The sequence below is a fragment of the Bidens hawaiensis genome, unplaced genomic scaffold, assembly GCF_021521415.1.
Source record: "Bidens hawaiensis isolate Kalapana, Puna unplaced genomic scaffold, B.hawaiensis_p1.1 tig00016565_1, whole genome shotgun sequence".
Classification (NCBI taxonomy): domain Eukaryota; kingdom Viridiplantae; phylum Streptophyta; class Magnoliopsida; order Asterales; family Asteraceae; genus Bidens; species Bidens hawaiensis.
The window spans coordinates 257,534-273,514 of record NW_027492520.1 but is presented as its reverse complement, the minus strand read 5'-3'; the positions used below and the strand labels follow the sequence as shown (position 1 = coordinate 273,514).

Below are 15,981 nucleotides of genomic sequence, written 5' to 3'. Positions count from 1 at the left end.
GTTATTAATCCAAAACTTGTAATCATCAAAATTTATTTCATTAATAGTTGTCATGAAAAGGCCCCAAAATCGTGTTTTGATCTAGGCATCCACATTTGTTGAGCCGACCATGCATGTATGTGTTCAAAACTTGTTACAGGTAAGAAACTGGAATAGAAATAGTAGAGAAACTAATCTTTTTTTTTTGAACGACCACCATTTGGATACCTCCCGTCTAAATTTTGTACATATATACATTCAGGGGCGAAGTATACTCAGGGCCCGGGGTGGCCCCGTCCCCCTTGTATCTTTCCGCAGTAGTATAAATTTACCCGTTTTTGCCCGAAAATTTTATACGTAATATAAATTTAGCCGTTTCGATTGAATCTTTGAGTCCGCCCCCTGGTTTGTGAATTTTTAATACATTTTGAGTTCCCTCCCCCCACCCTCGGTATCTTCGTCAAAGTTTCGCCACTGTATACATTTTTCATTTAATTTTTTATATAAGTGAATCGTTTAGACTGGTTATTATTTTAGGCTGCTTCAGAATACTATTATCTATAATTTTACAAAATGATTCAATTATAATATAGGGACAAGTAAGCGGATAACAAGATGCATATGCGCCACAATCCCCTTTTGAATGACAAATACGATCCTAATGAAAACAAAATTACAGTTATTCAGCGTCGATATGTTACTGTGCATGACCCACTAAACACTTTGACAAAAATTACACACACAAGAAAGAATACTTTTAAGTTTTGAGGATGAAAACATTACTGCGGGAAAAAAATGTCTATTATTTACTGACAGTGGAAGAATTGAATCATATATTATTCAAAAGAAGAAAAAAAAAGGTTATATTTACATACAAGGTTGAGAATGGGACACGTGAATCTATTTGAATTTTGAAATACAATAATTACCAAACACGTACACATTTACTGTAATAAATATTAATCAAGTAAGGGACCATGTAGAGAGAGGTATCTTTGACATAAACTTGAAGAGCTAGCTAGCTAGCTCCATTGAAAATTAAAGGGTTGTACATGTTAATGCAACATCAGAAAAAGATGTCATGGTTTCTGGTGGTCCATAACTAAGAGTTCCAGACAACAATGATGCACACACATCACAAAAACACCATAACACCATAATAAAGTATTTTATTTTAATATATATATTCTAGAGAAATTGTAAAAACGACTAAATCTTAGATTCATGTAGGGTTTTCTCATGGAGTTTTACTGGAGTTTTATTGATAGATTACATATCGTTTGTATTTTTAGGTCTCTTTACTGATGGACAATTGAGGAATTTGTTTGTCGGTATAATCCTCTGATTGTAGTGTAATCGATAAATCCAATGGTCGGTACGATGGTAAGCACACGATTTTCCTCTAGGAGATGTCTTAAGTTAAAAACTTGCTTCTATTGGTTTCCTACTATAAACTATTGATTATTGAAGGCCACATGCCCAATACAAGTTGTGATTTACCTTGTCTTGTTAGTTAGCCGAGCATTGACAGTGTCTAGTGGTTTTCTGGCAACGACTTTTCATGGTTATCAATAAAATTTAATAGAATTGTGTGACCTGTAGAATATATAAAATCTTGTATTAAATCGGATTATAGAATAAATTCGGTACTTTTAAAAAATTGATTTCCTAAGGATTCACTATCTATAATATATATGTTTAAATCTTTTATATCTAATTTGCTTTTGGAGTGGTAACTACTATAGTACTATGGGGGTGTTTGTTTTTTCTTCAAACATCTTCAAGGGAGCTAATGTCTGCAGGCGCGCAGACATTACCCTTGAAGACTGTTTGTTTTTTTTCTTAAAACAGATCTGAAGTTATCTTCTTTCATCTTAAAAGAAAAGCAAGGAAATCTTGCTTAAAACATCTTCACAAAAAAACCTTTGCAGCCACCCTCTCATCCACTGCTCCTACCACCGTCCGCCAACACCACCACCCACCGTACGCCGCCACCACCACCCCCGTACCCCGCCGCCACCGTCCACCACCATCCACCGCCACCACCACCGTCCACCACCCACCATCCATCACCACCACCGTCCACCACCCACCATCCATCACCACCACCGTCCGCCACCACCACCACCATCCATCACCGCCACCACCACCATCCATCACCCACCACCACCACCATCCATCACCGCCACCACCACCACCATCCATCACCGCCACCACCACCGTCCACCACCCACCATCCATCACCACCACCGTCCACCACCCACCATCCATCACCACCACCGTCCGCCACCACCACCACCATCCATCACCACCACCGTCCACCACCCACCATCCATCACCACCACCATCCATCACCACCACCACCATCCATCACCGCCACCACCACCATCCATCACCCACCACCACCACCATCCATCACCACCACCGTCCACCACCAACCAAAACCATCCATCACCACCACCCATTGTCCACCACCACCATCCACCGCCACTACCCACCGTCCGCCGCCACTACCACCATCCACCACCACCACCTTCCACCACCCACCAAAACCAAATCGGCATGGCAAGCAAAGACTAAAAACTAGATGTAACTTGAATAAATGACTTCTATCTTGTGAGATAAGTTTGACAGTTATGCAGACAGTATCAGCTTATAAAAACAAACAGTCTTATATTTTCAGCTTGCAGATCTTCAGACCACATCTTCAGTTGCAGACATGAAAACAGATGAAATCAGCTTGCAGACAGTTTATGTCTGCAAAAACAAACAGCACCTTAGTTAGCATCCTCATAACTTATAAGTCTCTCTCACATGTATATAGTTTGTAAAATATAGGTGTTATATTTATATATACTATATATAACGAGAATACGAGATCGATGTATATACATGTATCATATGTCATGTTCAAGACACCTAATTTTGAAAGTGATATTACACAACATCCGGATGGTGACTATTTTATTTTTATATTAACAACTATTTCAAAAGAAATAAAGAGGGAGACCAAAAAACTCTTTTGAACTTGTTAAAGGATACAAGTTAGGGTTTCAGAAGATGGTGACCATTTGCTTGTCCCCTAAGGCCCTAATCATACATATCCAACACCATTTTTGTATTACAATTTTTAGTCCTTCAACTTCTTCTACTTTTGCATATTACAACCCAACTAATGTTTTCGTATTTTGATAATATCAAGTGCAAGTATTGTTTATTTATTGAGCCGATTTTAACTTAAAAAATAAAACATAATTCACATTTTTATAATATTAAAGAAAAAAATATCATTTTTTAATTAATGATTAGCAGTTCTTAGAACAATTTATTATTTAAAAATGTATTTATCGTATTTATATTGATTTTCACATATTTTGTTATAAATATTAGTAAACCAATGATATTATATATATATATATATATAATATCTAAAAAATAATTTTCTCTATATTTACCATGTCCGAGTACTCTCTGAGTATTCCCCAAGTGCTCCGAGTACACCCAACTCCCTAGTCGACCGTCTAAAGTCCATCTAGCGAATTTTGCAACCTTGATTATAACTATACCCAGGTAGAAAAGTGCATTAGATACTACTTAATTGGGACCGTCGACTGCTTGCTTTGACCATTCCCGATGACCATTAAGCAGTCACAAATAATTGTTTTTCGTAGTCGTGGATTCTTAGTGATTATTAACTTTACACTATAAAGTTATCTTGAGGTGATTCGATGTGGCTATTTTTGTGTTGGTTAGCGATCTACGACATATAGGAGGAGATAATACAAGATGTGTGCATATATGGTGTTCATGAAACTAGCCAGATTTGTTTGACTGATTGATTAGGGTTTGGTTGGAGTAATTTAAAGGAATATATTAAGTTAAATACATGTCAAGTGATTAATCCAGGGGATTTTGAGTACTTCCATTGATATTTTTGCAATATATAATGACATGGTTTTTTTTTAAAAAAAATATTTTTTGTATGGTAGCATGCTACAAAAAGAATGTGTGTCAGTATACATACAAACATGGGTTTTAGCTAGGCAAGAGGTGCCACTAGTAAACAAAATGATACATGAAAGCAAAAAAGAAACAAAAGCAAAACCCAAGTTGGGAATCCTATCCCTGATGAGTCACCATACAAAGAATTGGATGTTTGTCCAAGTGAACATGCATTTGAAAACCACCAAATAATATCCAAAGAGGGAACACCCATACATACATACATATATGTACATAAAATACACACACATATACACATATATATATGTCACATACACAATTTAGTTAGGGTTCTACTATAACTCTAAATGTTATGATTAGTTGATTACATACGAAACAAAATGAATTACACCCTTTTCCATTTTTAAAAATCTTATAAAAGGAATAAAATAATGAAAAAGCAATTTTGTTTCTCTTTGATGAAGTTCACCATCTACGTACGTGTCATCTACGTACGTGTCTGTACACTTCATAGAGAACACACTCTCCCCTACAAAACGTCTTCCAAAATCCGTTTGTTGTCAGCTTTGTAGGACTTGAACTTCGTTAGTTATATATTATCGACGAGCATTTTAATAATTCATTATTTTTATTTTTTATTAAATTTAAAAATAAATATATTCTTTCAATGGATTTTTAGAACGTGTAGGTGTTAAAAACTTAAATGTATGGACATGATGGATTGCGGTGCCATATAGAGGGACAAAACCTGTAAGCCATAGTAAAAGCAAGGACCCTTTCAGAGGCTATTAAGTTAAATAAATGACAAGAACTATAACTTAAATGAATACATTTAAGTTAAATAAATGACAAAAACATAAAGATAGGAAGAACATAAAGATGCATAAAGATAGGAAGAACATAAAGCTCCGATGGTTAACCGCATGTTTTTTTGTTAACCTAAGAAGTTTGCATTTACCCCAAATATATGAAGAACATAAAGATGCATTCACAATCTGTTGTCTGCTTCCGTTTGTAATAACAGGAAGAACTTGCCTAAAATCACCACCAAAAACAATAACTTTACCTCCAAATGGGATTCCCGAATTGATAGAAGTATTAAGAGTTAATACGTCCGTCATTGTTCTATCAAGAGCTTCAAATGCATGTTTATGTATCATTGGGGCTTCATCCCATATAATCAATTTTGTTTCCTTTAGTAAATGCGCATCATCACTTCCTGGTTTTATGCTGCAAGTTGAGTCCTCGTTAAGATTTATAGGAATATGAAATCTGGAGTGTGCTGTTCTACCTCCTGACAACAGCAATGATGCAATACCATTTGAAGCAACATTCAATACAATTTGACCTTTAGATCGTATTGCCACAGATAATGTCTTCCACAAAAATGTCTTTCCTGTTCCACCATTCCCGTAAAGAAAAAATACACCTCCTTTGTTAGCTTCAACTGCGTTCATGATTTCGTCAAACACTTTTCGTTGTTCATCTGTTAATGAACTTATAAGGCTGTGAGACTCATTTTGTAAAATGATTGTGTCATAAGAGAGTTCGTCAACAATTAAACGATTGTTTGAAGAAGCTATAGAATCGTGATCAGGATACGGCATAGTTTGAAATCTACGTAGGCTTGAGTTATTTCGAAGTAGGTACTTCTCAATCTCACACAAAGTTAAGTTCTTAATTTGAGTTTCTGGAAGTGATAAATCTGCAAAATTGTATTAATAAAATATAAACAATATTATATGAAGTACGTATATGAACAAAACATAAAAACGAAAAACCAAATTCATTAAGGATGGTAAAAATTGAAAATTTATAATTAATCTTCATTTGAAAGTATAATATGGTTCATATATTTTAGTACTGAATAACGAATTGGAGTACCTGGAATATTCAATATTCTTTGTTGCGTGTAAATAATGCCATCTGATAGATATTCCCATGTTTTTTCCCACACAAAATCAGGTCTAGAAAGAGAGCTGGACAATAACATTGATCCAAATAAAGCACGAAGATAATAACCAGAACCGGATGCACTAGCCTCCTTAATTGCTTCGATATATTCCATGTCATCATCGAGTAGTCCACGTGCATAGCAAGCATCTCTAAATGTAGGATATGTCTGGCCATCTACCGTTCGAATATCATCAAAAGATTTGGTCCTTTGACTTTGTTTAGAAGAATTCTTAAGAAATACGCCTCACCGAGAGACGGAGAAACTTGATGAATTCTTCCAATTGAAAAACCCTGCTTTCGTCGTTCCCACTTTCGTTGTTCAAGTTTCCAAACAAACTTAGTAGGAAATTCAACATAAGTAAGGTTTCGTGCTTTGTCATTAATTTGGTTACACAACATCCAAGCTGAAAACATTGATGAAGAAACTGATGGTTTGTTAAGGACATCATCAATATCATCATCGGGCCCGTACGTAACCTGTTGTTGACCAGGGAGATGGAAAGGAAGCCTAATTACTGAAAGCGAGTTGTAATGTACTTCAAATGCAAATATCCTCCATGCTGCTTCACACGCAGAAAGGTATCGACAATCATAATATTCTCTAATTTCATCTCTTGCTTTATCTTGATCATCTTGATTGTCAGCGTCTACAACAGCAACTGTAGCCCTGTCAGGACCTTTGTTAATGTATTTGAATAAATACTTTATGGATGCAGCCTGATTACACCACTAAACGTTAATATGTGCTTGATATCTTTTCAGAAGCGTTTTATTATATGGCACGACACTTCTGTTGTCTAAGTCCACAGCAGACTTTTTAACTGTGCATCCAGAATCTCTTCTTCTGTATATAGGATAACCATTTGAATCAATAGAATTGTGAGGTGTAAACTTTTTAGGGAACTTTTTAGAACACCTTCTATTAATCAGGCATGAACAGTTCATGTTATCATAACCACAAGGACCATGCATCATGAATTCACTCACAAGGGAATATAATTCATGATCTTCCTTCTTGTCTGGAATCTCGGCCGAAATAAACGGGTCAATATGATCAACGGTAGGAAGCTTGTGATCAGCATGCATGAATAAACATATATGGTCATGAGGCAACCCACGCTTTTGAAACTCTACGGTATAAACAACTACATAAAAAATGAATATTATTAATGTTCGATATAAATTGAAAGTTGCTAAAAAGAAGAATATGTTTAACAAATACTATTATATTAAGTAAATAATAAAGTAAATCACCTGCTTGAACCTTTCCCAGAACTTCATCTTTTTTTAACTCTTTGATTATTGCATCAAGCTTAACTTTAAATAATCTACACATGATGTCAGGCCTGTCTTCAGGATTAATGGCGGTACTATTCAGGAATCTTTTAACTTCAGGCCATATAGGATTACATGTTATAGTTATGAAAAAATCTGGATATCCATACCACCTACAAATAGCCATGGCATCTAGGTAGTTTTGCATCATGTACCGAGAACCTACGGTAAAAGATGAAGGTAATATCACACGTTGACCAACGCGGGACATGTCTTGGTTTTTGGTGTTTTTTAAGTTATGAATATTCTCATATGACTCACATCTAAGAACCTTTTGTTTTTTACGTATGTAGTTGAGTCTTTCGGTTTCAATCATTGTGTATATATCAACTAACTGTTGTTGAAAAAGTCTTCTTCCATTCAGAGGCAATGAGAAAATATTTGGCCTATCTTGAATTCTGTACGCAAAAAATTCTCTCATGGTGCAGTTTGGCCGTTTACTTTTTTGTAAGCTTCTAAAATCTCTATGAGGGATGTCAACCCTGTAACATTCATCACCGTAAATATAGAAAAGTGGATATTGAAGAGGAACGTATGAAGGATGCAATTCACTTATATGCTTTAGACTTCCCGTTTTAGTTTCAACAATAATGTCTTGAGGCTCAATATTACCAATATCACCAACAATCAGCGCAGCAACTTCAGAAGAACTCGGCAAGTTGTATGTTCTTCCATGTTGTTGTCTTCTTCCAATAAGACGCAACTTAAGGTTAGCATGAGGATTTTCTTGAAAACGATCTCTTGCCATCCTATAAGATTTCACCGGCTCATTATGAGAATCTAACATACGCTGTAGATCCTTTATTATCTAAAGATCTAGCAAGTTGGAACCTCTTGTAGATTGTTTTTTTGATTGACTGGTAGGAATAAGAATATTCGTTTGTCATTATTTAAAAAAAATGACATAAGGTCAAATGTGTAAAAATAGTGAATTAACTGAGTTAATACATACCTAAATAAGCATTGTCTATTTGAGACTTCATTTTCCGTGTCATATATGTATAGTTGCGAAAACTTTGGTTTTGATCCATTCTCTGGCAAAAGACTTCCAATAGAATGATAATTCTGACCGCTAATCCTAAACATGAATGGAGCGTTACCTATATTAATGGAGGAATCAACCTTTCCGCCCATTGATGTAAACGCGAACATAGAATTGTAGCGTCTAATGTTCTTTAAGAAAAACTTGCTTTTAGGACCAACATTGCTAAATAGATCTTTGTAAGCTGGCGGAGCATCTTTAAATTCAGGTAGCTCGATCTTACCGTAACCACAACATAGGAAATAAGTTGTTTTTCCTTCTTTTTTTTTCCTATTCCACCCTCATTTTTCCACAATTTTGCATGGCATAATTCACATATAAGATTCTGATCACCATGATCCAAGTAATCTGTTAAATTAACTGGTGGTCAAAAAATGTATGTGCATTATTAATTGGAATTGTTGTATTATAAGTACCTGTTGAGATTCCTTTGAATGGGTCTTTAACCAAAACTTCGACATCAACTTCTTCATCTGACGTCAAGTCAAGCATAGGTATAGGATTTGTAATCCGCGAGTTACTTATTAGTTTACGCTTTCTTGATGATAACTTTGTTAAAGAAGTAGATGCACAATTGCTGGATGCCATGATAGGTGAAGAAATATAAACTCGACGAGTATCACATAATGAGGTAGACCTGTTGTTTTTGGAAGTAGATGCCCCTGGGGAAAAAATTAAGATTTAAAATATGGTAACATGAGCAAGTTGATAATAATTGATATTATCGTTTATGTTTAAATTATGAAAAATAACCAGTAAACGGGTATCTTACCACTATTGATATCACCTAATGAAGTTGGATTCTTTGTATTTTCATGAAAAGTTTGCAAACTGCTTTGATTTGTAATCATTGTATTTGGTGTCACATTTTCTTTGCCCTGTGTAATTGATGTAGAATTTATTGATGACGAAAAAGGTTTATTAGACTTTTGGGTGTTAGGAGCAATATTAGATCTCCTGCTATCTAGAAGTAGCTTTCTTGATTTCCTGGCCTCTGAAGCATTTAACTTACGAACGTCGGCTGAAGATATAGCGGTTCTTTGCATGTCCCCTACATAAAGAAAATAATTGTAGAAATGTTGTTCTACACGGACAAATTTAAATTTTCTGAATTACAAAAATGAACGTAATATAATACAAATTGAAAACTTACAATTGAAGCATGACCGTTGACAGGCGCTTTAGAGGATGATGCACTTTCAGGGGTGTTGCTTTTAGACATTTCCTTGTATAATAGAGTGCAAATAGAAGTATAAGAAATAGATTTACAAAGTAAAAAACAACTATTTAATGTTATCTATTGATTTTATAATATCGATAAATTAAAATGTTTTTGTAATATGACTTCATGTTTTAAAATTACTTATACAATTTCATTGAGCATTTACAGTTGAAAACTTGAAATTCATGCTAATGACGTAAAGACAAGGAAAATAGTTTGTAGATATTACAAAGTACAAAAGTTTTATATCTAATACGAAACTATAATAATTATGTTATATATATATATGTGTATATATATATATTAAAAATTAAACTTGTATTTGTATTTTAAATCTATTGTAGTTAAGGACAGATTGTATATTCTTTTAAAGGTAAAACGTGTATAAATGACTTGAAAAAAATCGATGTTAAAAACTAAACACATTCCCAGTTTAGACGGATTGAAACTTATAGCAGTGGGAGCAAGGAATTATTTACTTGAACAATATTGGATTTATTGATATGTAGATCTACTTTCCTGAATTTTACCGCCTCAGAAGCATTTGCATAACGAACGTTGTTTACATAAGCTGTAAAAAATAAAAAAAAAATAAAATAAACATATTATTAGATGATGAGTTAAGTTTAACATAAGTAACAAATAAATTTATTTACCATTAGAAATGTCAGATAAAGTAGTTCTTTGCATGTCCCTACAAAAGAAAAGAAAAAAAAAAGATAAAAAGTTGTTGTAAGGATTATATAATACAAAATGGAAATCTTACCATTTGAAGAATCGCCGGTGTGTGACGCTTTAGAGGAAGATGAAATTTGACGGGTTTTCCTTTTAGCCATGTCCTTGTATATCTATAAAGTGCAAATATAATTAAAGTCAACAGTATGCATTCAAAGACTTTATATTTAGAGGTGATGGGATTCCACCGTTTGTATTACACGATTGAGCTTAATTAGAATACAAAACCTTAAAAGTTATAAAATCGAAAAAGGATTTATTAGTACTATATTTTTAACAGTTTAGACGGTATTGGTTAATAAATGCCACTAAAAAAAGGTATTTATTTAATTCTTATTATTGTTAATTAATCTTTGTTTTGTTATAGCATATGCATGCAATCATACGGAAGCATAAAATCAATAAAAAAGCCTTTTTTTTATATAGGTAACATATGGGTATTTTAGTGACATGAGGACTTAAATATTTCCTCTTCTAATTTAGGTCTAGAGTGTTATTTGTGCAAAAACACTACGCACACGAGATATGTAGGAATGCGTGTTTGTTTTATAACTTTTATTTTTAGATATCAGATATATGATCAAAGAAAAGAAATAGAATATTATTATTAACATGTATCAATTAGAAAAAATATAATAAAATTCTAATTTGTCTTGTAACATATTAAATTTGTTATGTGAAATTGCATATATTTATAGGATTATTCGTCCGAATAGACTCACATCATTAACCACTTACAACGATGAAAAGTTATCACAACTCTAAATGCCTAACAAATAATTATATGCATATATACGACAACTGATTATAGTTGTTTTTGAAGCATAACGTAGTGTTATAATGGTCTATGGTGTGCCCTTGATTGGTGTAAAAGCCAAGAAAATAAGAGCAACCAAGATTACAACCGGAATCAAGAGGAGCAGTTGCGATGGCAATACCAACGGTAGAACAACCAACATGAATGCCTAACTTATTTAATGTATAAAGTATTTATTATGAAATATAACATTTTACTAAATAAAAATAAAAGAGTAATGAATTAGTTACTTGAATGACGAACTTTGGTGTAGTACTATGATAAAATATCACACCCGGTAGAGAAGAGCTTTGTGGAACACTCTGTGTAGAGAAAAGCTTTGTGGAACACTTTGTTTATTAAAGAATATAAAGCAAGGGCAAACAGTTTACATATATATGCTATTTAAAGTTGAAATTAGTTAGGTAAACTTTCCATATAGGCTTACGTTAGGTAACAAAATTATTTGATATGACAAACATATTCTTTTATGTTAACAAAAATAGATTAAATTTAAAAGTTAAAAATCAATCTATGCCCATGATTTACGTTAGTAAATTTTGTCCTTAATTAAAACAATTATAAATTGGGGTAAATATATATTTATATAAGTCAAAAGTTAACATAGATAATGGATTGAGCATAAACCAGTCAACCTAAAAAAGTATATATTTAAAATAAATTTACCTAATTAAAGAATTATTGAATGGGCGTATATTAGTCCGAATCTTTAGCTGCAGGAGTATTGAATTTTCGTCATCATAAATTTAAATTTAATTTCTATACGAAAAAAATTCTGTATTATATTGTTTTTGAATGTCTATTTTTTTTTAAGTTTTTCGTGTCTCATGTTATAAAAAAATTCTCTTTTTAAAAGTCCAGACTTAACAGAGTAATTTGATTGAGCATAAAAATAGAATTTTTGTCATCATAAATATAAATTTGATGACTTCAATGAAAAAGTAATATCCATGTAGGTAGTTTTTTGTAGAAATATAAATTTTGTTAAAGTTTTTCGTATTTTATCTTAATTTTGCATGTAGGTACTTTAAAGTCATACATATACCTACTAATGTAGAATTGTATTTTAATGAAAAAATTAATTAATAGTAATTGGAATATTTTTTGTAGTAATTATACTTTACGGAAGTGAAATATTATTTGTCTATAATATTAATTTGAAGTTTTGCAAAACATATGTACCACATAAAAACATAGCAATAACCAATCATAAAATTTTATCAAAAAAAGGAATCTCCATGTAGTCAAACAAAAAGAAAAATCCCCAACACGATCAAAACAGAAAATATAAAGAAACATAGTCTCAGCAAACCATGCAAAAAAAGACAATAAAAAGGAAAGTTTTTTAAATTGAATAGGAACCGACTACTACTTCTCGGTTTTAGGAATCAACAGCGTCTCATTCCAATTTGCATCACGCAAATCCTTTGTGTGAATCTTCTGTTGTTTAGTTGATGACAGAGCGGATGACTCGTCAACGTCGTATACATCTTCAAGATTACGCTTCAAATCAACACTGGCAGCCGTGCCCATACTTTCATTGCTATTGGAAATCGGGGTCCCATTGTCAGCGGTACATGAAATAGAATCCTATATAATAAAAAAAGTAAGGAATTATAAGTTCAATATAGTTAGTTTGATTTAAGTAGATAGCGAAAACATAAGTAAAAATAGTAGATAACCTTCAAAGAAACATCCGTCTGTAATGGCAACTCTGAGTTACTTGGGTTCACCGAATCAGAATCTTCAACCTTCATTTTGTATGTAAACTCACATGCTTTACATGTACAGTTTTGACCGGTTTATTATATATAAATGAAGAAATTAACAAATTACCTGATTATTATAGAAATTATTTTCGAGCTTTGAAATAATGTTCAGATCTTCAGTCAGTTTTGTAATGGAAAAATACTCAGCATTGTTATCAAGATTATAGTTCTTGATCTCGATCCTAAAGGCGAACTTTCTTTCTAATAAAACGTTGAAGGCAGCAGAAAGAGTTAAAAATTCAGCCGACTGTGAAAAGCATCAAATGTTTTAATTTCAAATATAAAAAGTTATAGAATTTCACTATTATAGTAATGTTATTATAAAACGATTCAAAAAAGACAAAAAGTTTACTTGTTCCTGTTCGTCCAGCACGTCTTTAGCAATTCGTCCTATAAGCTTGTTAGCCTCCCGCTCAAACATTGTAAGAGTCACAGTCCCTGTGCAATCCTGGACTCGTATGGGGATCTTGTATCTTAAAAATATGATTAAAATAAATTAAAAAGATAAAGCATGGTTAATATTGTAAAAAAAAAGTTAAAAGATTTGAGAACCTAATCATAGGAGATGATACAATAGTCTGAGTGCAATTGTCATTGAGACATTTGTACTGCTTCGCCACTTCAAAATCGGCTGGATTCTCTCCCTTATCAATTCTAACGGTTGTGGTTTCAACTCCATTTTTACATAAATCACAACTACGATAATTCCATGATTTCTCAATGCATAGAGCTTTGATCTTACCAACAACAATAAGGGATTTAACATATCCAGAAATAAGAGAATTTTAATAATGATGTTTCAATGAATCTAAAAACAAAAAATTTAAAAAACAATGACATACCTCTTTGATTTCGTTAATTTCACGAATGTTGATGAAATCAATATCATTAAGAAATTCGTCTTCCAGTGACGAGACCATAGAGGTACCAACAGACCGATGAGAGGATGTTTCTTCACCAATGTTAGACAGGAAACTGGTGTGATGAAACATTATTTGTTATAATGAGTAAGTAACTTTTAATAAAAAAAATCAAGACTTGTGGATGGTGTATTTTCATGTGTTACCGTGTTTTGATAATAGCTTTTATCAAAACAGAATCAATTTTTAAATAATACTATTACAATTGTACGATCACAAATTTGGTATGGAAGAATGGGCTGTACAGATTATATTTTTAAATTATAGCATTACAATAATAGTATTACCTTTAGAAAGTAAAGGTAAATATAAATGGTAATTATTTTAAACATATATAATAACAATGTACCTTTTCTTAAATTCTAGGATTTCATCAATTGGTGAATTTATAAACAACCGCGTCGCATCATAAACATTAGAAACAGTCCTGTTATCTGTAATAACATAAAGTCGTTAGTTATTTAAAGTACAATGAAATAATGACATGATTTTTTACTTACGTCCGTATATATGCAGATTTCCGAATTGAAGAATTAGGAAAACATGAGCCTGTTGCTTATTTTGCATGTAGTTCAACATTTGCTGACAATATTCCTCCCACAAGGTTAATATGATGTGTCTACCTCTGTAAGATTGTTGATATGGATAACATAAATATAGTTAAGTGCAAATGAATAAAAAAAAAAGTAAAATTTGAGTTGCTTACTCCAGATCTTCTAATTAGATCTCCATCTTGATTGCTTCTTTGCCACCTTTTACCGGTTTCTTCTCCACCTCATAGCATTTGTAAACATATCCAATAATATCTAGTGTGAAATAAAGTTAGAGCGTTAAGAGTTTTAATGTGTGTTAAACAATTAAGAGTAAATAATAAATAAAATAATACGGTATCTAACCGAGTCTAGTGTACTGAGGTAGAGGGTCTTTTAAAATGGAACCAAAATTGGTGAATTCAAAACCATACTTGGAGCCTTTGAAGGTGGTGCATTTTTTTAGGTCTGTTTGCCAACGGAAAGAAATTTTCTGGCCATTGTCCACATGCTTGATTTTTGCGTCATTGTCGGCCAGTGTGGGCCTAAAAATGAAGTAGCACTCATTCTCTCAGAGATGTTCTTCAAACTTAGGAAAGTAAGTTTTGAACACGCTTGCCTGCATCTTTGTTCCCTGAAAATTTATGTAGTTGAGAGTGCTGAATATTATAAAAAGAAAAAAAAATTTGGTAAATATTTACCTCCTCATCCATTATAATCATTTCAATAGACCAAATTTTGTTAGGGTTCTTGTTGTTTGGTTTTCTCCATAGTCTAACAACTCGAACTTTGATTGTATAGTTTGTCTTGGTAGCATCAAGTTCCCTAAGTTTAATCAAATTTTTTGGCTCCATGTTTTTGTGTATTAGAGACATTGTTAAAAAAATGTGTTGTATTTCGTAAGTAATAAGATATAACAAACTATATAAATTAAAGGGAGAGAACAATTGAATTACCATGGCAGTTAGATCGACTTCGATGGTGATGAGGGTGGATTGTTATTAAAGAATATATAGCAAATGCAAACAGAATAATTTGATATATATGGCAAACATATTATTTTTATGTTAACAAAAATAGAAGAAATATAAAAGTTAATAACCAATCTGGGGCCTTGATTTTCGTTAGTTATTATTTTCCGTAATTAAAAGTATTAGAAATGTGTTAAATACAAAGCATAGTCAAACAGAATATTTTCATATATATGCCAAACAGTTTACATATATATGTTATTTAAAGTTGAAATTAGTTAGTTAAACGTTTTCATATAGGCTTACGTAAAGTATCAAAATTATTCTGTCACATGATTTTATTTAGTTATTCCTTTTATGTTAACAAAAATGCATTAAATTTAAAAGTTATAAATTAATCAGTGCCCATGATTTACGTTAGTAAATTTTGACCTTAATTAAAGCAATTATAAATTGGGGTAAATATATATTTATATAAGTCAAAAGTTAACATAGATAATGGATTGAGCATAAATCAGTCAATCTAAAAAATTATACATTTAATATAAATTTACCTAATTAAAGAATTATTGAATGAGCGTATATTAGTCAGAATTTTAAGCTGCATAAGTATTCAATTTTCGTCATGATTAATATAAATTTAATGTCTTTATGAAAAAAAATGTGTATTATAATTTATTAGAATGTCTATTTTTTTATAAATTTTTCGTATCTCATGTTACAAAAAAAGATTCTCTTTTTA

General features: G+C 32.3%; 2 protein-coding genes across 2 annotated transcripts; both read right to left on the bottom strand.

Moving 5' to 3' along the window:
* Positions 1-4,641: 4,641 nt before the first annotated feature.
* Positions 4,642-6,010, bottom strand: LOC143551764 (ATP-dependent DNA helicase PIF1-like). The gene is made up of 3 exons (XM_077042125.1): positions 5,827-6,010; positions 4,901-5,647; positions 4,642-4,727 (listed from the first exon to the last, which is right to left on the bottom strand). The coding sequence occupies exons 1-3, from the start codon at positions 6,008-6,010 to the stop codon at positions 4,642-4,644; spliced, it is 1,017 nt and encodes a 338-aa protein (XP_076898240.1).
* A 62-nt stretch (positions 6,011-6,072) lies between these two features.
* Positions 6,073-14,317, bottom strand: LOC143551763 (uncharacterized). Its single transcript, XM_077042124.1, has 17 exons — positions 14,239-14,317; positions 14,088-14,172; positions 13,661-13,793; positions 13,371-13,555; positions 13,171-13,291; positions 12,886-13,065; positions 12,732-12,800; positions 12,422-12,639; positions 10,154-10,191; positions 9,977-10,068; positions 9,443-9,500; positions 9,048-9,326; positions 8,692-8,937; positions 8,186-8,555; positions 7,153-7,982; positions 6,706-7,043; positions 6,073-6,615 (listed from the first exon to the last, which is right to left on the bottom strand). Exons 1-17 carry the CDS (start codon positions 14,315-14,317, stop codon positions 6,073-6,075), a joined length of 3,864 nt encoding a protein of 1,287 aa, XP_076898239.1.
* Positions 14,318-15,981: the final 1,664 nt, after the last annotated feature.